This window comes from Papaver somniferum, chromosome 4 (genome assembly GCF_003573695.1).
Source record: "Papaver somniferum cultivar HN1 chromosome 4, ASM357369v1, whole genome shotgun sequence".
NCBI classification, from domain to species: Eukaryota; Viridiplantae; Streptophyta; class Magnoliopsida; order Ranunculales; family Papaveraceae; genus Papaver; species Papaver somniferum.
The window spans coordinates 67,751,113-67,776,833 of NC_039361.1; the positions used below are offsets into that span (position 1 = coordinate 67,751,113).

A 25,721-nucleotide genomic window follows, 5' to 3' on the forward strand; every position below is an offset into this window, starting at 1 on the left:
CTAGCTAGTAAAACACAGAAAAGAAAAATGTTGTCTTTCAGGGTAGTATCGTAAGGAAAGTGATATCGATGAAGATATATCACGAGTTACCATCTGAAGTGCAGTTTTTAAGATTATCTTCTGAATGCTGGTCTTGCCTGCTGTATAAAGTCAATATTTTTAATGTGACCAATGCGTTGGAGCACAATGAGGTCTAAGTTATTTCTGGTTCGACACATGCAATTTCTTGTTTCTGGACATCAGTTCCTGTCTTCGAAAGTGTTGGTTTTATGGCAGGACTTGGCCGCTTCATTTGGCAAGGATATAGTATATAGTATTCACTGGTAAAAAAAGTACATAGTATTCTGTCTTCAAAAGAATACTACAGCATCTATAGCATGATTTCACTGGTAAGCCTCTTGGTGCATTTATGAATTATTACAGTGGAACACTATCATCCCCACATTGAATGGAGCATGTTAAAATTTCTATTTGATGCGTTGCACACGCAGTATTTGAATTCTTATTATAAGAAATTGGTGATTCAGTAGAAAGGAAAAAAAATACTGGTAAGAAAGAAGAAGATGAAACATAATTATAACCGAATCTGATCACTGTACCATCATGTTTTGATTCTTCACCGCAGCAATCCTTTTGCCTCGCATTACATCATATTTCTATAAGTAAATTCCAAAATTAAAGCTACCAATGTTTCATGAAAATCTAGATTAGAAGAAAAACATTCAGGAACTTAAGATGCAGCAGCATGATGCAATATCTTCAGACAGCCATGATATCACCAAAATTGCGCATCACAAGAATGGAACCTCCAAACAGGCCTGCAGCCCGCAACAGTTTCTGTGAAAGAAAAGCAAAAATTGATTTTAGGAGCTGATGAGATATAGAAAGAACAGAAAAGAAAAGAAAAACCAAATAAGAAAATATATGTGTTCCATTATTATGAACTGATTATTCAATGAAGACAGAACAAAGCTCACTGAACACCAGTCCACAGCTTGATTAACAGATATTTAACCATCAATTATGAGGTACAGTTGCAAACTAAGAGCTACATACCACCAATAATAAAATAGGAAGAATCAGAAAATCACTCAAAAGAACGAAAATAAACATCAAATCGAACTGTAATGCTAAACAAGAACAAACACTCTTAATGACTACGAATTCAAGAACATGGAGCCCTTACACAATTCAACTTTTGTTTTTCTATTACATCAGTTGTGCAAATTTGTGTTCCCTGTACTTTCATTCATGCTTGATCACTCCCTACTATTAAATAAAATTTCTTTCAGGCCTATCTCGCAGGACAGAAGCGAAACTAGTAACCTCATACTTTGCCAATGCCATCACTACCCAACACGCCGATACTTTTAAGAAGGTGTTACATGCCGATACTTTTAAGAAGGTGTGTTATGTAACACTAGATGGCTAGACCTAATATTAACCACAATATGGATTTTCACCTAGTTTTAAACTTGATGTTCCAAAGTACTATCTTTTCCTTTTCCTTAGAAATTCTTAGCAGGACAAGTTTTTTCCCTACAAAATTCTCAAAATAATAAATCAGGACACCAAGTGAGCTTGGATATTCATCCATAGTCTCATTGACTAAGATACATAAGATAGTATTACATCACCAAAACAACAACATAATCAACAGTAGAAACTAGAAAGGAGCAAAACAGGAAAATCAAAAATAAAAATAAAAAACTACTGAAAGAGTGGCATCCCTTTTCATTCTCTAACCAAAACCTCATAGTCACATAGCACTAAACAACGGAACCATAGTTAATCAAGATAGCTAACATACACTATACCTAAATCAGGCCAAGAGCATCCCCACAATACTAAGATAACACTGAAATCCAATCAGCTTCCTCTACAGAGAATCCACTTTCTTATTTCAAGAATTTTTTTCACATCCATATGAATATTCCCAAATTTCACCTTACATAATTTATTTGCCATGTGGATGCGAAAATCTGAGAGATCACAAATACAATGTTAGCTGTTTCTTTCTAAAGTTTGTTTTCCCTAATTTGAATAATTAAGTCATGAAATCTTAAGAAGACTGATACATATAAATCACAATACTAAGAATCAACGCACGTATGGAACAATCTTGTAAAATCCCATATCAGAAATCAAGATTAACTTAAACAAAAAGGAGTAGTTAAGATTCTACCTTATTCAATTCCCATTTGGCTTCGTCGTAATACTGTGAGAACAGATAATCCTTCACTTTGTCTACTGAAACCGGGAGCGCCATTGATGTGAAAAGAGGAAAGAGGTAGATTTGTTAGGGTAAGCGGTAGGGTTTTGGTGGCTTTAGGTTTTAGATGAATCGAGTTTGCTGTGCGTGCTTTTAGATGAGACTTTGGAGTGTATAACAAGTCCGATCTATTTTAGGGTCGGTCTCTAGCACGATTTATATAGGCCGATACCATTTCATATAGGACAAAAAGATCTTAAATGATCATGATTGTTGGATCGGCTAAATGGTATCAGCCCATATAAATCATGATTTTTACGAGTAACATTGTAGAGTTACTATTTTTTGATGGGGAAGGATTCAACGACATGGTTAAAATGACATTTGTTTGATGTTTTGGAGTCATTTTGCTTATAAAACTCAAATAATAATAAATTTGAAGCTAATTTTTTTGTGTGGCCCTTTTATAGAGATCTACCCTCCTACCTAAAATGAGTGTTTTCCGAGACGTATAAGGGTACCATACATCGCTTCTAATTTCAACCATAGAGGATTAGCGGTTGACGTTAAAATTTATAAATGGTGAAGTTTCATAACACAAAATATGACCATTTTTGGTAGGAAGGTAGATCTTTATAAGAGGAATATGACATAAAAACATTAGCTTCGAATGTAGAACGCCCAATTGGGGAATATTTTTTTAAATTGGGGGATATGAATCACTAACCCCATCCAATAGTGTCCGCTAAGGGGTGTTTTTTTGGGGCGGAAATACTAAAATACCCTTCCATCTAAATTAAAATTTAAAACTAAAAATCAAAATCAAACCCTAACAAGTTCTTAAAGATAGGTTAAATTGAATTGTTGTTGAGCAAGAAGAATAAGAAGAAGAAATGGCTTCATTAAGAAGTTACATGATACCCAATCATATTTAAAGTGTTGTTGTTGTTTTAAAACTTCATTTGGGTTAGAATCATAAATTGAAACTTCTTAGTTTCAGTTTCAATCCACTCCCGGCTTGTGTTCATGATGAATACCCTACTGGTTTTTTGTGTCGGCATGGTTGCCGGTTTATAGGGATGAATACCATGTCGATACTTGCTATTTCAGACAAATTTTCTGTTTGTTTTTGTCCTCAAACCGGCATGGTACACTTAGCAATCGACCGTGCCGGCACTACTACCGACATGCTCGATAATGAACTTTCCGTGCCGACAGTGTACTTACAATTTCAAAATTGGGGGATATTGTGTATCGACATGGTGAAAGTATGAATACCATGCCGATTTGGTCATCGCCGGTATTGTATTCATACTTTTACCATGCCGACAATGAATTTTTCAGGCGCAACAATGGCGAATTCAATGAAAAAAAATCAATACATATTAATACCTATATATGAGTAATCTGAGCACTTATATGTTCAGCTTGTTTACTTTCCTGGATTGGTTCTTCACCTAAACCTTCATGATCATAAATATATTGATTTAATGTTGTTGCATCAACAAATTCAATGATAATGATTTATTCTAATGATTATCAAACTAATCTATTAACTTAACCAATTATATTTAACCAATAAACATGATTAGTAAGGGGTAGATTAGGAATTATATAAATTATCCGGATAGGGGGTGACCTTGATTTACTATTCAAATCATGTTTTTGTCTTTTTCCTATATCCTCCAATGCGCGTTCCAAATGTATTGTCGTTTGGGTTTTATAAAAAAAACGGCGGCGAAATGTCAACCAAACGTCATTTTAACCATGTCATTGGATCCTCCCTCATTTTTAATTGAGTCTCTATTTTAAACATTTTATATTTACTTTTAATTTTTTTAGGCGATTGTTTTTCCTTTTTTGCATGTGCAAGTCTTCGGAGTCGCGACTCGATTTTCCACTTGGGGAAAAGTGTTTCTCGTAAATGATTGAAACGTGCATAGGAAATTGAGACGACATTCTCAATCTTTTACAGTTGATTCAAGTTCCAACGACAACAACTATTTTACAATAGCTAAAAAATGACTAGATTTCTAAATGGGGAAATTATCGTATGATCCTTTTTTAGGTGGTCCCAAGTCTATTGATCCAGCGAAAAAAGACATTTTGTGTTTGGTCCATAATTACTTTAAAATATTAAATAGACTAAAATATCCTTCCGTGTTAATTTTATAGTTGTTCTATTCCTTACTTATTTGAGTTCATCCTCTCTGATGAATTTTGAACTTCCTACTTATTTTCTTGTAGCATTTTATTCTGTTTGATGAACTATCAGGTGTTTGGTAATGTTTTTTGTAAATTTGAGTTCATTTTGTTTTTTGAAAACTCTACACTTTATTATATTCAATGAACTTTATTACATTCATTAAAATCTTAACTTTATAATATATCAATCCATAACAAAAACTTTCTATTTTAAAAAAAGAAAAGAAATGAACTATGATATCAAGAAATCTATGCCAGGGTTCATTCTTAAAAATGAATAAACAACAACAAAATCGTTATTATGAACAAAAAACAAAGTTCATTTTTTCAAATGAACAGCTCATCAAAGTTCATTATTGCCAACAAAATCAGAGTTTATTCTTTCAAATGAACACTTATATATGAGTAATTTGAGCAGTTATATCATGCCGACACTGAGTTTTTCAGGCGCAACAATGGCGAATTCAATGAAAAAAATCAATACATATTAATACCTATATATGAGTAATTTGAGCACTTATATGTTCAGCTTGTTTACTTTCCTGGGTTGGTTCTTCACCTAAACCTTCATCATCATAAATATCTTGATTTGATGTTGTTGCATCAACAAATTCAATGATAATGATTTATTCTAATGATTATCAAACTAATCTATTAACTTAACTAATTATATTTAACCAATAAACATGAATAGTAAGGGGTAGATTAGGAACTATATAAATTATCCGGATAGGGGTGACCTTGATTTACTATTTTAATCTTGTTTTTGTCTTTTTCCTGTATCCTCCAATGCGCGTTCCAAATGTATTGTCTTTTGAGTTTTATAAAAAAAAATGGCGGCGAAATGTCAACCGAACGTCATTCTAACCATGTCATTGGATCCTCCCTCATTTTTAACTGAGTCTCCATTTTAAACATTTTAGATATAATTTTAATTTTTTTAGGCGATTTTTTTTCCTTTTCTGCATGTAAATTATTTGCTTAGAGCAAGTCTTGGGAGTCGGCGACTCGATTTTCTACTTGAGGAAAAGTGTTTCTCATAAATGATTGAAATGTGCAGAGGAAACGAGACGATCGTCTCAATCTTTTACAGTCGACTCAAGTTCCGACGACAACAACTATTTTACAATAGCTAAAAAATGACTAGATTTCTAAATGGGGGAATTATCGTATGATCCTTTTTTAGGTGGTCCCAAGTCTATTGATCCAGCGAAAAAAGACATTTTCTGTTCGGTCCATAATTATTTTAAAATATTGAATAGACTAAAATACCCTTCCATGTTAATTTTATAGTTGTTCTATTCCTTACTTATTTGAGTTCATCCTCTCTGATGAATTTTGAACTTCCTACTTATTTTCTTGTAGCATTTTATTCTGTTTGATGAACTTTCAGGTGTTTGGTAATGTTTTTTGTAAATTTGAGTTCATTTTGTTTCTTGAAAACTCTACACTTTATTATATTCAACGAACTTCATTACATTCATTAAAATCTTAACTTTATAGTACATCAATGCATGACAAAAACTTTTTATTTAAAAAAAAAAGAAAGAAATGAACTATGATATCAAGAAATCTATGCCAGAGTTCATTCTTAAAAATGAATATACAACAAAAAAATCGTTATTATGAACAAAAAACAAAGTTCATTCTTTCAAATGAACAGATCATCAAACTTCATTATTGCCAACAAAATCAGAGTTTATTCTTTCAAATGAACACCTATATATGAGTAATTTGAGCACTTATATCATGCCGACACTGAGTTTTTCAGGCGCAACAATGGCGAATTCAATGAAAAAAATCAATACATATTAATACCTATATACGAGTAATTTGAGCACTTATATGTTCAGCTTGTTTACTTTCCTGGGTTGGTTCTTCACCTAAACCTTCATGATCATAAATATCTTGATTTGATTTTGTTGCATCAACAAATTCAATGACAATGATTTATTCTAATGAGTATCAAACTAATCTATTAACTTAACTAATTATATTTAACCAATAAACATGAATAGTAAGGGGTAGATTAGGAATTATATAAATTATCCGGATAGGGGGTGACCTTGCTTTACTATTTAAATTTTGTTTTTGTCTTTTTCCTGTATCATCCAATGCGCGTTCCAAATGTACTGTCGTTTGAGTTTTATAAAAAAAATGGCGGGGAAATGTCAACTGAACGTCATTCTAACCATGTCATTGGATCCTCCCTCATTTTTAACTGAGTCTCCATTTTAAACATTTTAGATTTAATTTTAATTTTTTTAGGCGATTTTTTTCCTTTTCTGCATGTAAATTATTTGCTTAGAGCAAGTCTTGGGAGTCGGAGACTCGATTTTCTACTTGGGGAAAAGTGTTTCTCGTAAATGATTGAAACATGCAGAGGAAATCGAGACGATCGTCTCAATCTTTTACAGTCCACTCAAGTTTCGACGACAACAACTATTTTACAATAGCTAAAAAATGACTAGATTTCTAAATGGGGAAATTATCGTATGATCCTTTTTTAGGTGGTCTCAAGTCTATTGATCCGGCGAAAAAAAAAACATTTTTTGTTTGGTCCATAATTATTTTAAAATATTAAATAGACTAAAATACCCTTCCGTGTTAATTTTATAGTTGTTCTATTCCTTACTTATTTGAGTTCATCCTTTCTGATGAATTTTGGACTTCTTACTTATTTTCTTGTAGCAGTTTATTCTGTTTGATGAACTATCAGGTGTTTTCTAATGTTTTTTTGTAAATTTTAGTCCATTTGGTTTCTTGAAAACTCTACACTTTATTATATTCAACGAACTTCATTACATTCATTAAAATCTTAACTTTTTAGTACATCAATGCATAACAAAAACTTTTTATTTTAAAAAAAGAAAAGAAATGAACTATGATATCAAGAAATCTATGCCAGAGTTCATTCTTAAAAATGAATATACAACAAAAAATAGTTATTATGAACAAAAACAAAGTGCATTCTTTCAAATGAACAGCTCATCAAACTTCATTATTGCCAACAAAATCAGAGTTTATTCTTTCAAATGAACACCTAATAAAAAAAAATCATTATCATGAGCATAAAATCAGAGTTCAATCTTCAAAATGAACACCTAATCAAAGTTCATTATTATGAACAAACATCAGAGTTCATTCTTTCAAATGAACACCTAATAAAACCAAACTAAATCAAATATGAAAACATAGTTCATTCTTTCAAATGAAAACCTAATAAAACCAAACTAAATCAAACATGAAAACATAATTTATTATTTAAAATGAATACTTAATAAAACCAAACTAAATCAATATGAAAACATAGTTCATTCTTAAAATGAAGACCTAATAAAACCAAACTAAATCAATACGAAAACATAGTTCAATATTACAAATGAACACCTAATTGAAAACACAGTTCATTCTTAAAAATGAACATACAAAAAAAAAACTAATTCAAACTCAAGTCTATAACAACAGCAGAGAAATAATAGCAACAAAGAAAAAGAAAAAAACTAATTAAAATCTTTAATAACAGCAGACCAATCTTCGACAGCAACATGAGTTTGTCTTCAACATCTTCATCGTCTTCGTCATCTTCGTTATCGTTTTCATCATATTCATCCTCAACATGAGTTCATCTTCGATCTTTGTAATCAAATCAAGATCTTCGTAATCAAAATCAAATATATCTCTGAAATCAAATCAAATCGACCTCTGTAATATAAATCTTCATCCTCAATCTTCAAAATCAATTTCAACAGCAGCAAAGAAATAAATCGGAAAAAAAAATAAGAAAAAAAAATAAAAGAAAAAAGTAGATCTGAAAACAGAGAGGGGAGAGAAAGTAAATCTGAAAAAAAAATTATTCTCCATTGATTTCATATATATATATATATGGAAACGCGAGGGTATTTTAGTTATCAAATTCGGAAGGTAATGTACACCCTAGGACCAAACAATAATAAAAATAATAAAAACTGATAAAACAGACAGTTGACCGGGTCAACAAGACCAAACTCGTTTTATTATATTATTTATAGAAGTATATGGTAGTTTCCACTTCCTAAATCAACCATACGAATATCACACTTCTTCAAACACTCAACTCATACCAAGCTCAATTACGTTTATGCTTACATTAAAACTCTTTTTTGGCATGGCTATGAAATCAGTTTTAAGTAAGGAAAATTAAAATGAGATTTTCCCTTTTGAAAAAGACATTTACAAAAGTCAAGCTGGAATGGGCAAAGTTTGAATAAACATGACAAATATTTAACCAAACTCGGCATACAAAAATCTCGATAAGAGGAATGAACTGAATAAGAAAATCTGACCAACGATGATAACACCTGACGCATGTGATAAATCACACCTCAAATCCGATATAGGTATTGATTAAAAGAACACAAAATTGGTCAAAAATACCAAAACATAAATTTTCTGGGTGAAATAGATTCTTAACTTTAGGTACTGTTTATATGGACATTAAACAGAAAAATAATGTTCATTTAGCCAAAATGGATATTTGACCCAGGAAAATAAAACAAAAAAAATATCAATCACCTAAAATACCCTTAACTGCCAAAAAGCAACCATTGAGCCATGGAAAAGCCCCAGTTCCTTTGCCTGAATGATTAGATAAACAAATTGCTCAAAAATTGGACTTAATCTTTTCAACTCATCAAGGGACAAGTCCTGTAGCTCACACTTTTTTGAAACACACATTGCAACTGATCGTCCAACTATATCATGGGAAGTCCTAAATGGAATATTCTGCACAATAAGAAAAGATGTATCAGATTTTTTGTTCAATAAATCGGAATGATTTAACAGACACCTATAAACACAACCAACGGTTTACATTCTTCCTTCACTAATGTCTGCCAGTTTTCTATGCTCATTCATGTAAATATAAAAATTCATAATGAAAAGGTCATTTTTATACGGAAAACCAAGAATATGGAAGGATAGAACATGCCTTGTTTACTAGATAAAAATGGCTTACTGTTCCAAGCAAAAATGGCTTACTCTATCAAGATGCATCCCAGATATAACTACACATCAGTAACGCCAGAAGTATTACATGTAGATCACGGTTGTAAGCTTGTGGAAGTCCCTTGCAAAGTACAAGAAGGGTGACAAGGTCTCCTACAACTCTGGCAGATTTTCCACGAACAAGTTCCATTGGGTCAGGGTTCTTCTTTTGAGGCATGATGCTACTGCCGGTGGAGACTGCATCACTTCGGGTAAGGAACCCAAACTCCCCCGACGCCCATAAAACCCATTCTTCACCAAGTCGAGAAAGATGGATAGCTATAATTGAATTCGCTGACAAGAATTCCAGAACGAAGTCACGGTCTGAAACCGCGTCAATGTTGTTTTAAAACCATTGAAAATAATTACATATCTTAACCAGCTTCTGAAAATCATAGAAATGAGCACAACTTTACTTAATTTATATGCAACATAGATGGTGAGCTTGATGCCATTTCGTATGGCATTAAGAAGTGGTTCATACAGGGAATCCTCAAGTTCTAAAGTCTAAAGCAACACAAACAGGTCAGTAAAACCGTATGCAAGAACATTCTACTCTTAACGCAAAGAGAATGAAGAAAATGGCAGATGGTCAGAGAGAAGTCCATATAATGAACGGTATATTACAGTTTACGAGATGAAACTGATTTCATCCAGCATATTCCGATGAAAATACAATTATATAATAGTCTATAACTAGATGAAACTAGTTTCATCCTGCATATTTTGACAAAAAAACAATTATGTTACAGTTTACAACTAGATGAAATTGGTTTCATCCTGAGTATTCTTACGAAATTAAGGTATATCAATATGTAAGTTATATGAAACTGGTTTCATCCTGCACATTTGGCGAAAATACAGCTATATGAAAGTTTACAACTAGATGAAATTGGTTTCTAGTTGAGTATTCTGGCGAAAATGGTATATCAATGAATAAACTATATGAAACTAGTTTTCATCCTGCATATTTTGACAAAAAAAAAAACAATTATATTACAGTTTACAACTAGATGAAATTGGTTTCATCCTGAGTATTCTTACGAAATTAAGGTATATCAATATGTAAGTTATATGAAACTGGTTTCATCCTGCACATTTGGCGAAAATACAGCTATATGAAAGTTTACAACTAGATGAAATTGGTTTCTAGTTGAGTATTCTGGCGAAAATGTTATATCAATGAATAAACTATATGAAACTAGTTTTCATCCTGCATATTTTGACAAAAAAAATAAGTTTTACTCAATCTTAGAAAGGATTAAACTGGTTTCATCCTAGTTTCATCCTAATTAAGCAGGATGAAACTAGTTTCATCCTATTTTAAACTTGTATAAAAAAAATTCAAAAGGGATGAAATCAGTTTCATCACCAGCAAACAGGGATGAAAGCAAATTGAACTAAACCTAAAACATGATGAAACCGATTTTGAATAAAATATAACTTTTTCTTCTCTTTAGTCCATCTAGGTATATGAATTCAATCAATTTTGTAAAATGGAATGTATACAGAGGCAATATGCTTATTGAAACAAGTTTCATCCTACTTTAAATCAGCTCAAACTGCAGATTAAACCTGGATGAAGTCGTTTTCATCCTGGAATCAACACAATTTCACATCACACAAACCAATTTCGCAGCATACACGCTGATTTTGTAACAAATTTCTCATTGACAACAATTTTGACCAAATTTAATTGAACCTAGATGGATGATTCCAGCTTCGTCCAATTTTAAATGGGTAATAAGTAAAATTGCCATAATCTTGAGCATGGGATAAGATTATGGAGAAATTATGAAACAGGTGAATCCAATTTCAAAATCAGTAAAAAAAATGAAACGAAAGAAAACCTAAAATTAGTAGATAGAAATTGTAATTACCCTTTTTATGGTGGCGATTAAGAGAAGATTTGATCCGGGTTTTTGGTGGTGGTGGTGGTGATAAATACTTCTGATTGAGTCGACTTGGTGTTGATACTGACGAGGATTTTTGGTGTGGTGGAATTGATGGTGGTGCTGGTGGTGGTGATGAATTTTTTTGAAGAGGGAGTTTGATTTTCCACAGTGTTGATGGCGGCGATGGAGAACGAAAGATGGTAGTTTTTCAGATATGGTTTTTGTGACGAAGAAGACGAGAAGAAGACGAGAAGTAATGTGATACGAAGGGGAAGGGTAGTAAGGTCTCTCCCATTAAAAAAATTCTTCTGATCATTTGACCCAGGCCTAATATCTACCTGTCCATATGGCCCAGAAAATATGCACTTTTGGCTATATCGCCCATTTTCTGTTAAAAGAAACACATGATTCCGGATAGCGAATTACATAGAAGATCTAATATCAATCTCATGTAATGATCAGTCTGACCATGAGACAATAGGTCAAGACTTACAAAAGTAAGTGATGCCAAGAAGAAATTGCACTCACGTGGAGTAAGGATTACCTGAAATAGGTGGGAGCTCAAGCATATCTGAAAAGATAAATCCGTAACTCATGAGGACACATGAGAATCACTATCCATTGCAAGAGATGAAAGAGACAAGTCTTTAAAGGCTGACCTGGATACATGAAACACCGAAGACAGACTTCTAATGAATGACTCGGTTTTCCACCTAACTTTCTAACCCAAAATAGAAGCATCAAACGATCACTGGAACAAATGAAAAAACAATTACTAAAATTTCTAACTCCAAAATTCTTTAACGAATTAAAAAGGGAAGAATTTGAAAGAGTGCAAATGTGTCAAGCTTTCAATTTTCAAAAGAAAGATGAGACACCATAGAACGACGAATATTTTCATTAATAATTGTCTTCAAGGAATAGAGCTTACAAAAAAAAAAGGAAAAAAAAAATCTTATTCTAAGATTTCCTGAGTGGGATCTTTGGACGAATTTACTCCGACGGTGTTGATGGCGGATTTTTGACAAAGGTTAAAATCGTAAAATCATAATTTTGCATATTGTTGATCCACCAATCAGATGTGTATGTGAAACTCATATTTCATAATTTAAGCATGAAAGATCATGCCACGATAATCTCTGACTGAGTGTATAGCCTCCCGGAGCACGCATATCCAATATTATACATGTTTCATTATTTATACTGAGCAATTCCAGTATTCACTTCTTTATAGAATCGAGAATGATTGGACGGCTCCTAGATGGATTGACCACTAGTATATAGAAATAACGTCTTCAGGATGTCGCAAATGTTCCCCATTTATGCTGAATAAACATTCAGAACGAGTATGATACTTTTACTATCTCATACCTCGACTCTCGAATAAGCATAATGCTCCAAGACATATTTCCTGCTAATATAGAGCCATCCATTAATTAATTCTAGTGTTATACTCATCAGTTGAATTCTTAGAAAATAATCTATTTTTATCATAGTATCTCATTACTTCAATTCACGGCTTTTCTCAGCTGAATCCCGTGGATTAGTAATAGATATTCACTTTTAGGGCACATGGGCCACCACCTAGTAAGCCCCGAGAAAATGGTGTGAGTGTACTTATCAATAATACACGAGCGAGCACCAAAAAAATATGGACGAACGAGGAAATATGAAGAGCTAAGGAAGGTTCATAACATAATAAAAATAAATAGGGAAGATGCGTCACTAGACCGGGCCCACTGACAGGCCATGCCGCGGTCGTTGCCGGTCACACGCCTCTCCAATTCCTTATTTATTATTATTTCCCTCATCTCTTGAAACTCCATCATTCATGAAAACTCCTGATTTTCCATATTTCTCCAAATATTGCTCAACTCTCCAAAAAGCCTAATCCCACGACTATTAGGTCTTTTTTACTAATAATATTAAAATAATATTATTTAAATATTCTATATATTGGACGTGCGAGCAAAAACCCTAATTGCTCATTCAAGCAAAAAAATAAGAATTTCAGTCAAGATCAAACTCTTCTGAAAATACAAAATATTGCACAAACGTCCAATAAAACACCTAAAACTTTTAAGAATGGATGCATGAGAGACATGGTGGATCTGCACCACCATGAACGGACATGGCCGGTCCCACTCTCTTATTTATTATTTGAATAATAATTCATATCTTTCATAATTCTCAAACAATGGATCCTCATTTATGGACATTTCTTCGCACGCTCAGACCTCCATCCACCACCAATGGCCATCTCTCATGCCCATTGGTTGGTCGATATTCCTTGACCTACATTGGATAACTCTCCATCATTCAGGGTACTCCAAAATTAGGGTTATAAATTTACAATAATTTGACAAACGTCGATAATTTTTATATTGATCCAGCAATCAATATTTTTAATTAATGTTCGGTCCCGCTACCGACATTTTTAATTGCTCGACTGTCTGAGAGCACCATCATTGGATGGCCATCCACTTGGCTGATCATCCAATATTTTATTGGACGTCCATCCAGTTAGACGTTTGATCGTTTAATATTCACTAATATTTGAATCCATACTTTGTCATTCGACAATTCATGACATAGTAGATCAAGAATAACACTCTACATAACTCATAACTCAGCAACATCTGATTTCCTGTCAAATACTCGACATATCAGAATAACTCTGTGATCAAGCAATCTCATCGGACGCGCGTCGATCCAAATTATCAGAACATCGTTTTTGCCTCAACTGGTAAAGTAATACATCACAATTAATCAAACTCGACGTATGTGCATTATCATGTCCCAGCAGACACCTTATGCTCAATCCATGAGTGTTAGAGCATGTACCACATTCGTTCATTATGCTCGACTCATCAAGGCTAAGACTCATGGTCTAGTCAAGTCAATAATTGACCAATTAAATACACGTCTGCCTTGCAGACTCCACATTCGTGAGACATCAATCATGTCACATAGGGGGATATTCCTTAAGGTTTTGGTCTGGCGGCCTATGGCACGTGTGTACTTCCACAATGAGAAATGTGAGTAAGTCATGCAAGTAGTTGAAGGAGTTAGCACAGTAGTGGATGGACAATCAACCAATTCTCCCACGCACGTGAAACTGGTTTAACCACGATTTCCCACTGCCCCACTCTTTCACTCCTCTGCAACCGTCATATTTACTGAAGATCAATGTATTTAGTATTTCTGCAATATAAATAAGTTCATCAATCCATGATTGAATAACTCAAGAAAACAAAACTCAATCAGAACTTATCTTATATGAACTCAATAGTTCACAGAACTTGCACAAGTCTCCAACACATCCACAATCCTTCAATCATCATTGATCTCACACATTTCTCAGCTTCCCTTCTACACATCGACCCTCATACCTCTTTGTGATCGAATTGACTCTAGAAAGGCCATTGTCTTGGTTTAGGCCGGAGTCCTACAGATTAATATCTCGAACTCAAAGCACTCCCGTGCAGTGCATCTGTTTGTTAAAGGTTTAGGAAATTTTCTCGATCGAGGAACCACTCGTCTCTCAACTTTTCCTCTAAAACCAGCAAATCGTTTTCACCCAACAACAGGGGGTAGTCTTCTTAATCTCATCTCTATCCTCATTTTGAAGAGCATAGTTTGAATATGAAAACAAAAATTATCAAAATTAGTTGTGTTAGAGAATTGTTCGGTTGAACCCACTAGCGTTGGTATGTCAAGTTAGTTGTCAATTTTAGTTGCCAAAATGCATTCTTGATTTAGTATACTACAGATATTTTCGGACTAGATTAGGTATAAGAAGAGCTATTCTTGAAGGATGAAGACTGAAGATTACAAGAATACATCAACAAGGACTTCATCAAAAAAGGTATGTGGTGATTGATTTCATTTGGATTCTTGTTCAATTGTACCTTTCTAATCTATCGAAACAAATGCTCATTCTATGAAAAAATTCCTATGACGGTTAATATACATTTATGTATATATACTTGAGGTTATTTGAGCCACGACTTTTGTGACAATAACCTTTATCCTTGGAAAGGTTCTCATGTTATAGTGAATGAGCTTACGAATTCAACGAGCCAAGAATCACTCAATTCCGAGTTATAACGATGAAGTTATGAGTGATATATTAAAGTAATAATTGTAAGTGTTGTTGTAATTGTTACAGTTTGTTAGTAGAAAACAATCCATGGACCGTTTGTAACGGCTCACGGACTTGGGCCCAATTATGTGACTAAAAGGCATTTTTGGTCAAGTTGGTGATGTTTCCTTATCTAGGCAAGATGGCTAATAATCCAAACATATTTGATTACCATGTTAAAGTGTTTGTGATAACTTTTAATTCTTGCCTAAGTTAAAATGTGATTTATTCACATAAATACAATATTTGCTAATTAGTTATTTATTTAATTATTTTGGCAAGAGTTTGTAACTTAGGAAAGACTCCCAAAATTAGGAGAGTCTTGAAAAAGGAAAATAGCTTTGCTTTTAAGCTACCTTTCATTATAAATAAAGGGTTCGTGAGTGCTACACGTTTTCATCCCCTTTGGAAAATTGGTGTAAGCTCATAAGGTTGTTTTCCATGTCTTCTGTTCTTCGTGAACAAGAGTGAGATAAAAGTCTTTGTATTGGGCATCACAAAGCCGAGTTGGATTAATCTTCATGATTGATTATACAACTTATAATCTAGGTTTTCCACCTATTGTCTATTCTAAGGTTTTCTCTTCTGATATAAAACCATTCAAGAGTTGTTGATCATAAACCCTAGGTTTTGATATATTTCAGTTTCCGATCGTATACCAACACTTGTTAGTCGAAATCGGAAGCTAGAAAGAAAACTTCGACTAAGGTATCTCGTAAAAATCCTTAAGAAGTTTTAAACAAGATATCTCTAGATTTATTCTAGTTGTTCTTGTTATAGAATAATTAGGTTTCTCTTCCATTATTGAAGAGTATAATAATCCCTAATCTACAAGTTTGTTTTGATATTACCTTGTAATTGTTTTTATCAAAATAAACACAAGATTTCCAAAACCTTTATTCACATCTAAAGGGAAATCAAACCGGTGTTTTGTGCAAACAAAATATCGAACCGTATCAATCGTGTTTTTATATCTTCTAAAGAGAACCTTGGGTTCTGCTAGAAGATTTACGAGAAGAATTCCTAAAGACAATCGGGTTTGTGCTAGGAGTTCTACAAGTGCTGAAGCAGGTATTACATCTAGTACGAATAGGTAGTAGGAAATTGGTGTAAGAGCTTATAATCAGTGTGTGTTTATTCTGGACTAGGTCCCGGAGTTTTTCTGCATTTGCGGTTTCCTCGTTAACAAAATTTCTGGTACCAAAGACCAATGTTCAAGTATCAATCAATTTCAATCAACAACCAAAAGTCGAAGTTCCAATTGATTGATTCAAACGCACAACCTGTGATATCACACAGGAGGTGTGGGGATTAGTTTTTCCAGTTGCTAGATGTCTCATTTATATAGTTTTCAAATCAGGGTTTGCAATCCAAGTTACTTTGGTAACAAAGTATTCAATATTCACCGTTAGATGAAAAACCTGATTTAACCAAGCTAATATCTTTCAACCGTCAGATCGAAACTTAACTTGTCACACACAAATGAAATGTATTTTATTTAGGTTTGAGTAACCGTACCTAAACGTGTACACTTAGTTGGTTCACAAATAGTTAACTAATGGTTAGCCATATGAGTACTTCCATATTAACCATATTCATCTTCTTCACATAACTAGTTCAAATGACTCATAAGAACTAGTTGAAGAGTTGTTCAATTGTTTAGGTCTTTATGAATAGACACAATTGAAACAAAATCGGTTTGATTCACTTGAATCAATTCATGAACAATATAGCCACGGTTTGCAATGATTGCGTTCCTTGTTGATTTATTGTTTAAGTTCATGAACTTCCGATTTGAGAAATATAACCAGCTTGGGTACGCGTACCATAGCTACCGGATTTGAGTTTAGAAACTCAACAAAAAATTTTGGTCGAAAACTTCCATGGGTACGCGTACGGGTATGCGTACCTAAGGTGACTGGTGTAACTGTTAGCAAACTTACAAACTCACGTACCCAACCTGTCACCTTCACTAATACCATATGCACACACTTGGTTTCCGGAAAATGGATTTATACACTAATGTGCGAACACACTATATATGCTTATATCCATAGTTGGTTACGTAATCTCAACTCTACATTTCAATCAGTGAAACATTCTTCTATAATGTTATAATAGTCGTTATTCACAACTATCGTCATCAAAGCTATTTTTAAGATTGAAACGTCATCATGACTTTCGTCACGGGTTAAGATGAAAAGTGGTTAAAGCGAAAGCTTACCAACACATATTTCGAGAAAAAGATAGACGAGTAAACTCGGCTCAAAATAGCAAATGTGTATGTATGAAAACTATCATACTTATACGACTTTGTCTCAAGAGTAGGAGATAGAGTAGATACACTTTTGAGTGATAGATAAGTTCAAGTCTCCACATACCTTTTAGTCGGATGAAGTTCCACTGGTTCCTTGAGTAGTTCTTCGTCTTTGTAAGATGATCGCCATGGAGTCTGGAGCTCCACTATACTAAACTGTCCTAAACCGAGACTTAGCTATAAGTAGTCTAGAAATCAAGACATATACTTTTGACAACTAAACTTGACAAACATGCTTGAGATAGAAACACATGCGAGTTCGACCGAGCAATGCTCTAACACTTTTGTTTAATATGTAAACCTATTGCTTAAATGATTCACTCCCCGTTGCATAATGATCCGTAAACCATATGTATGTAGTATGAAACTACTAAATAATTCTCCCCTTTTTGTTAATAAAATTAACAAAGGTACGAAAATCGCGGGATCATAATGAGTACAACCAAAAGATATCTCAAGTTTTAAGGAAGATGGAGATACTACATAATAACATAGTTAAAATGTAACTCCTCAGATCAATTTATTTAGATGATATCACATAGTAATAAATACTTAGCGCTCATCCTGGGAGATTAAAAAGATACAAGCATCCCTTTTATAATTCCACAACCACACTCCCCACAAAGATATAACAATTAAGCACAAGTTCATTTAAGAACTCTCCCCATAAAATGTCATTCCCGAGAGAACAACATGAGTGACCTTTATTTCGTGAAAAAGAAGGATTTTGGACATTAATAAATTACAAGGATTTGTATCCATAGTATCGACATAAATTAATCTCAAGGCCAGTTACGAACAACGAGACAATATTACTCGATTTTACTCAACATGAGAGAATATTACATAGTGTGTCAGGCAGAAAAACACAGAAGTGTGATCACAAAAAGATCAATACTGCAAGAAAAATATCATAGAGTTTGTTATGTTTTCTGTTTACAAAAAATAATAGATTTAACTTCTGAGCATATATGAAATATTATCTCATTTTTCGAGAATGTAAAAGCACAAATAATTAAACCAATAATGATTACATACTGCAAGTTCATGTTCCAACAACTATAGAATTTAAATAAATAAATCTCAAAACATGGAAGATGAAAACGTTATAAATAGTTCTGTGTAATCACAATCTTTGCTATACCAAGCCTAGTTATCCTTCTCAAGAATAAAAACCCTCAAAAGAAGTTTCCTAGATAACAAAAGAAAAAGTCGAAGGATTATTCATGTTCTTCATCGTCGGAATCACCCATAGAAACTTGAATCTTGTCTATTTCGTCCTTAATGTCGGGAAATTTTGAAGCAATCATACATAAAAAAAAATTTCATACCTTTTACATTGGAGTTGATCTTGCAAACATCCTAGTGAATTTGTTGAAGAAAACTCAAGGTTATTGGATCACAATAACCATCAAAAAGTGAAATAGAGGCCCTTTTTCTTTTGTTGTCATACGTTTGAACGTACTTTCACGAACTAAAGTGGGAGCTCCAGTGAAGTTTCCAATTGGATCAATATCAAGTTCTTCACAGATGCATCCAATCAAACAAGGAGTCTAATATCTTCTTAGATACGGTCATTGATACCATTTGATAAATCATCAACCCACATATGTCAAGATTTTTAATTCCCGTTTTAAAGAAATAAACTAACTCTGCAAAATCATGATCCAATATGCATCCCCAATTTTGGATGGACAAATTTAGGGACACCCAACTTACAACCTCAAGAGGCATGCTAATCTCCAAAGTAGGAAGCTTCCCATCTTTCCAACCAACATTCTTTCCACAAAGCTCAAGAGAAATGTGTTTCAAGGGATGGTTTTTCTTCTTTAGGTCTTGGAAGTTGAAAATTACCAAGAGGAATATCTGTGAGTTCCGAGATGAAATCTCGATTAACAACAATTTTTCCTCCCCCAATCATTGATTTAAATCTCATCTTATCGAGATTAACATCATACATGTTCGCATAAAACATTCTAGTAAGAAGATCAAACCCTCTCCCAAGCCCACTAAAAATGTCTCCTAGATCATATTCATCAAAACATACAAGATCTTCCGTTTTAACATACGCTTCTTCTAATTTCTTTTCTAGAATAACTTCTCTAGTTGCAATTCTTTCAAAGGTCTCATTACAATCCATGTTAATAAAACAGATCCTAGGTTCTTCAGGAATTTTCTTATGCTTTGGTTTTTTACTCACTCCTTTTGTTCTTGCCATAAAAACACAAAAAGAAAAGATTTGATCTTACTTGAACATCTCGTTTTAAAGATGATTGCTTGATTTGTTCCTTCTTGATGTGCTTTCTTGTAACAAAGAGAGAGACCCAAGAGATTGTGAATTAACACCTCAATTTATGAAGGCATCACACCTGTTCGGAAACCCTAATCTCAATTTCTAATCCCTTTCGTGAGCTCACGGAAGAAGAATGAGTAGGGGAGTACGCGTACTCTTTTAATAAAGCCTTAATGGGCTTGCCCAGGTTTGTGTGTGGGACTTCAAGTTTAGACTCTCTTTTTTTCTTTTTTTTTTTTAAAAAATAAAATTATTCTGTCAGGAGATACAATCATACCATGTTTTTAAAATCCGAATCAAATTCAAAAATGGATAAGATTATCAATTTTAATAAGATATTTAAACTTATTCTTAGCTCTATTGAAAAATTCCGGAGCACCAGAAAACAGATGGACAATCACAGAAAATAAAAGACCTGTAATTTATATTGATCTTATGACATCGTGAAATCAGAGCCAACTCAACAACTTGTGATGTTATGATCATAACTTGTTACAATTTTCTTCTTTTAGTTATGGGATCAGGGATCTTAAACACATGATAGATAAAATAAAGAACTTAAAAAAAAACAATAGAAAACAATCCTTTACTACAACTTTCCCCATCTTAAATTGATACATGATGGGGTGAACCCAGAATCTTGCTAACAAGAGGTTGGATGAGCAGCCATCTCACTAACCAATCTGGCGTGATAGTTTTCTGGAGTAGTTTCTTCATCCTCATGGTGATCAAGAGATGATTTACTAATATCATTTGAATTAGTCAAAACTGTAGCAGTTGTAAACGTTTTTCTGACATGCCTAGTTTTCCTACACTAATAGCAAGTCTTTTCAGCGACAGAACTACGAAGGGCCACCTCCCTACTTATGATCACAGCAATGTATTCTAATAACTTAAATGTTTTTTTTTTAAATCCATAAAATGATCTCCGTCAACATATTCCCTTATGTTGCATTTCGTAAACGGACTGTTTAACAATCTTTTAAGACAGCGAAGCTTCTTACTCTTAATATGACGTTTCTTGTTTTTAACAATTGCAGAGGATTCTTAAATTTTTTCCGTCGATTCTTTACAATCACTCAAGATATTATAAATCTTAAGTGAATCGAGATCATCCTGGGAGATACTAAGTTTTGAGGAGAACAAATCCTGAAGAATCTCTAAGGAATTCTGGTGTACGTCTGTAGAGATTTCGTCTCTGTCCATATAGTCGGACTGCTTTAAACAATGACTTATTAGGTCTTAACGTGTTTGCCTGCTCTGATACCAGCTGAAAACGCCGGGGGTGCAAAAATACACCACCAACTTTTTCTTAGGCAACCTGTATGGACAAACTTAACACAACTCCGAGAGTGAAAACTCAATCGAGGAAAGTTCCTAGAGTTATGTCTCTCTCTCTCTTGTTGTTGGAACGTTTACAAAATTGAATCTGTGAATCTAACTACAAAGAGAGTTCTTGGACGGTATAAAAGACCAATGTCCAAGGATCAATTAAGTCTTATCCAACTAACAAGGTTAGACCTAGCTACTATTATTGATCAAACACAACCTGTGATATTTCAATTATAAAGATAAACAATATAATGCGGAAAAACAAAAAACACAGACACCAGAAATTTTGTTAACGAGGAAACCGCAAATACAGGAAAACCCCGGGACCTAGTCCAGATTGAAAACGAAACTATATTAAGCCGCTGCAGACACTAGACTACTACCAATAAACTTCGGTTGGAATGTATTTGAGCCCGAACTCAGTCACTCACTGATTCAGGTACAGTCGCGCTCCTTACGCCTCTTGAATCCTAGCAGGACTCCATGCAATTGTTCCTTTAGACGGTATCACACCAACTAAGAGTTGCTTCAACTCAATTGAAGACTTTAAACCATATATGCCTCCAAGGATTAAGCCTATGATTGATTTCGTGATTAACGATCTAAATGGATGATCAGATCAAACGATAGATCCAGGTGTTGCTGATAGAAACTTAGACAAAATTCTGGTTGTCCTCAAAATCCGGAATTATGCAACCCGAAGTGCATCCTGGATTATCATTCACCTCACAAGTATAAAACTTGCGGAATCAAGAAAGTATGAGATGAATAGACTTTATTGATTACTATCTATCTTGATTGATGGAGCAAGGCTCTATAAACATTAAAGATCAGGATACTCAAGTTATCAAGAAAAAAGATAACTGGACCTGGCTTCACGAATCCCAATGAAGTCTTTATAATCGCTAAACCCTAAAAAGGTTTCTGGAGATGACGAAATCTAGATACAACTAGCACACAACAAAAAGTAGTGTCAGGATTCAAAGATCCCAGTTGCCTAGAGTTCCCCTTATATAGACTTCAAAGCCTAGGTCGCTTTAGGTTTAAGATAAGATAGCTTTGGAACTAAGCAATCAATATTCACCATTAGATGAAATCTTTGAATCTTATTCACATACACAAGATATACACTATGGTTAGGTAAATCGTAACTGAACCGTGTATAAAGACTATGTTCAACATGGTTATTCGAAACTAGCCGATTTGAACTTAAAAACTTAACACTCATTTTTATGTTCACTAAGACATTAATATTGAGTCACAATCATGTGATCAAATGAGGCTAGTGTTAATTAGAGAGTTGATCAAATGTAAATTATGCAATTAAATCATAATCGACATAGTTTGTAAATGTACAAAGTACAATTACTTGAAACGTTTGTGAATCGGCTGAGTCATAGTACGCGGATCGGTTTGCAAACTTATATGCAACAACCAAGTTCCGGAGTCTATATAAACTTCTCAGTTCATAAACCGGTTTGCAAACTTATGCAATTACCGAGTTTCAAACTCTTTAGAACTTTTCAGTTCACGTACCGATTTGCAAACTTTGAACCAACTCAAAGTTCCGGAGTCTACAAAACTTTTTAGTTCACGTGCCGGTTTGCAAACTCAAGACCTTTTCCGGTTCCGTAGTTCTCAGAACATTCAGCTTGCGTACCGGTTTGGGTACTAAACTGGTTCTAGAACATAAAATTGTTTTGGATCGCATACCTGTTTAATTATTTTAACCCGGTTCCCTTACCACAGTTCCACGATGGTTTGTATACGAATATACATACCTATCCGGATCACAGATTTTCCCATGATGTACATACGAATATGTATATCAGATAAATCTGGAAGTCGATATATAGCTACTCCGCTACATGTACGAATACATGTAATACCGCTTCTGACATATAACAGTTTTCTCAGTTTGTAATACTGATAACACTGTCTTGTATTCCGAATACAGTAGTTCTATATTTCTCTAGATCGATTCGGAACATTCCTGAATAACATCAATGACACATATCACTGTTCCAGGCTATTTTCGAATGATAAACTTGAATCATGATTTGGTTCTGAATGGTTAATTGTTCTCCATCGAATTTTATCAAGTATGACCAAATGTTTATAGGCTTAGTCATTATATTTCGAGAAATTCGTAAAATAAATAATTAGTTCTCGACTCAAAATTCTTGTTTATGCAAGCTAGTCTAATTAGTTATACGACAATCGTCTCAAAGATAGAAAAGTGAATATAACTTGAGAAATAGGTGGTTCTGTCTTCATTTACCTTTCTGTTGATGAAGTTCTCCAAAAGCTTCGGTTGATCTTCACCTTCAAACGGTAGAACGCAACACTTGTGAGTTCGACTGAGCAATGTTGTAACACAAAAGTTCGACATATTAAATAATAACAAGTTACCAATTAGTAAGTGTCGAGAACATGAAGACCATAAATAAATTATACTTTGTTACTCCATATACTTAAGTTGTGTAAACAACTAATGTATAACATTCCTTAAGATACTTCGATCATAGTATAATGACCAAGTCACTGATACTAAAGTCGTTGTATATTATTCCTTAACTCCGCATTTTATTTTTTAATAAATGATGACTTGAAAGAAGAATTTGAACGAATCAAGTTTGTAATTACTAACCTCGAACTTAAGGATGATGTCTTCAATTTCTTCCAAAAGTCTTTAGGTTTTTTCATGAGTAACTAGAGGAAATCCCAATATTTCCACGTTCCTAGTCTAACCTAACGAAGTTGAATTTAGTAATTATCTCAAGCGAATCGAGTTTTTGAACTAAATTTGACAACCAACTTTGCATACCAACGCTTGGTGGGTTTCAAACGAATAGTTCCCTCACAAGAAGATATGTTAGCTTCATTGTAAATCAAGCATTCATCTGCAAACAACAAATGATCAACGACCGGAGCTTGAGAAGCCAATTTAATACCCTTAATGTGATACAAATCTCACTAAATAAAGAGGATTAAGTTGTTATTGTTCCAACGACCGGGTTCTACTTCCTATACAAATATAGGTTGACAGTACATATCAGGTATACAACTTAACATGACCAACATATAATAATATATTTTACAGTGACCGTTTCGGGATCCCTGATAAAAAGATTTGACAAAAAATTTACACCATTGGATTAGAGATACCTAACGACCATTATTGTGCTAACATGACAATATAATTTACTCCTTTATTTATATGTCTCAATTAGCTAAGCTAATTTTTTTTCCTTTTTAGAGAAAAACGAAAACTCAAATTCAGCTAAATACATTTGTCCAGATCTTCTTCACTAACAATGTCTTCTTTAGGTTTTTCGTCTTCTTCACTTACAATGTATTTTATAAATAGTTATTAGTTCTTCTAATGATTTTTTTTAATAATCACATATCGAACATCAGCTCTGCGATTAGTTCCATCTCACAAGTTACATTTCAATTGCTTATGGCCTATACTATACCATACGCTCTTTTAGGTTTTATTTTGCCTTAAATTACACAACAAAGTTCGACCATACTTCGATGGTCAATAATTATGGATTATATATGCTTTAAAGTTCGTAGATGATTATATTGATTGCTTAATGTATCGTTAGTAGTTATGGAATCCCTTTTTTTTTCTTGATAGGATTATGAAATCATTTTCGGCTAAAAATTATTATTTTATAAAATGTAGATTGGGTTCATTGTGTTGCTGAATCATTCCTTACTCTTACATATGATTAAGAGATCACTCTAAAGAAACCTTAATCAAAAAATGAAAGTTGAAGGAAAGTTGTTTTGACTATTGATAAATAAAACGAGTATCAGGTGATGAATAACCTAAAAAAGATTGTATTTTATGGTAGTTAAATTCCTTACTGATGATACTTTCCTAATCAAGTCTGAATCACATTCAGGCTCTGAAATGATATAGATTTTTGTTTTGACTTAATATATTCAAGGCAGTGACTAAATACAACCCATGGTTGGGTTAAATACAATCAAAATTACACAAATGTGTTTTGACTAAATACAACCTGGACAAATACAAACAACCTATATGAGAACAGAAACTGTATTTAGGGTTTCACAACAAAAATATGCCGAGGAGAGTTCACGCATAAAGGAATTCAGAAATCATCATTCATTCAGAGTTCGTGATACAGCACAAAGAGTTAATGAAAAATTCATGTTTCTGTAAATAATTAAATTGAGGAGATCAGTTCCTAGGTTTTCATAGTGTTTGGTTCAAACCAACCATTTTGATTTAATCAGAGATGTTAGACTCTTGGTCTTCA

At 33.5% G+C, this 25,721-nt stretch overlaps 1 protein-coding gene and 1 long non-coding RNA gene across 2 annotated transcripts; both read right to left on the reverse strand.

The window, feature by feature from the left end:
- Positions 1–467: 467 nt before the first annotated feature.
- LOC113273962 lies at positions 468–2,391 on the reverse strand. Its single transcript, XR_003322689.1, has 2 exons — positions 2,186–2,391; positions 468–837 (listed from the first exon to the last, which is right to left on the reverse strand). It is a non-coding gene; the product is annotated as an uncharacterized LOC113273962 (long non-coding RNA).
- A 6,580-nt stretch (positions 2,392–8,971) lies between these two features.
- Positions 8,972–19,938, reverse strand: LOC113272654 (argininosuccinate lyase, chloroplastic-like). The gene is made up of 3 exons (XM_026522462.1): positions 19,653–19,938; positions 9,492–9,766; positions 8,972–9,181 (listed from the first exon to the last, which is right to left on the reverse strand). Exons 1-3 carry the CDS (start codon positions 19,936–19,938, stop codon positions 8,972–8,974), a joined length of 771 nt encoding a protein of 256 aa, XP_026378247.1.
- Between the last annotated feature and the right edge of the window lie 5,783 nt (positions 19,939–25,721).

Bases quoted from the DNA above. Each gene is read 5' to 3' on its own strand.
- LOC113272654 (XM_026522462.1), bottom strand. From the start codon at position 19,938: ATGGATTGTAATGAGACCTTTGAAAGAATTGCAACTAGAGAAGTTATT. The intron at 9,767-19,652 runs GTAATTTTCAAC...ACGCGGTTTCAG, and splicing joins ACTCACAGATATTCCTCTTG to ACCGTGACTTCGTTCTGGAA. The intron at 9,182-9,491 runs GTAATACTTCTG...CTTATTGTGCAG, and splicing joins CTTACAACCGTGATCTACAT to AATATTCCATTTAGGACTTC.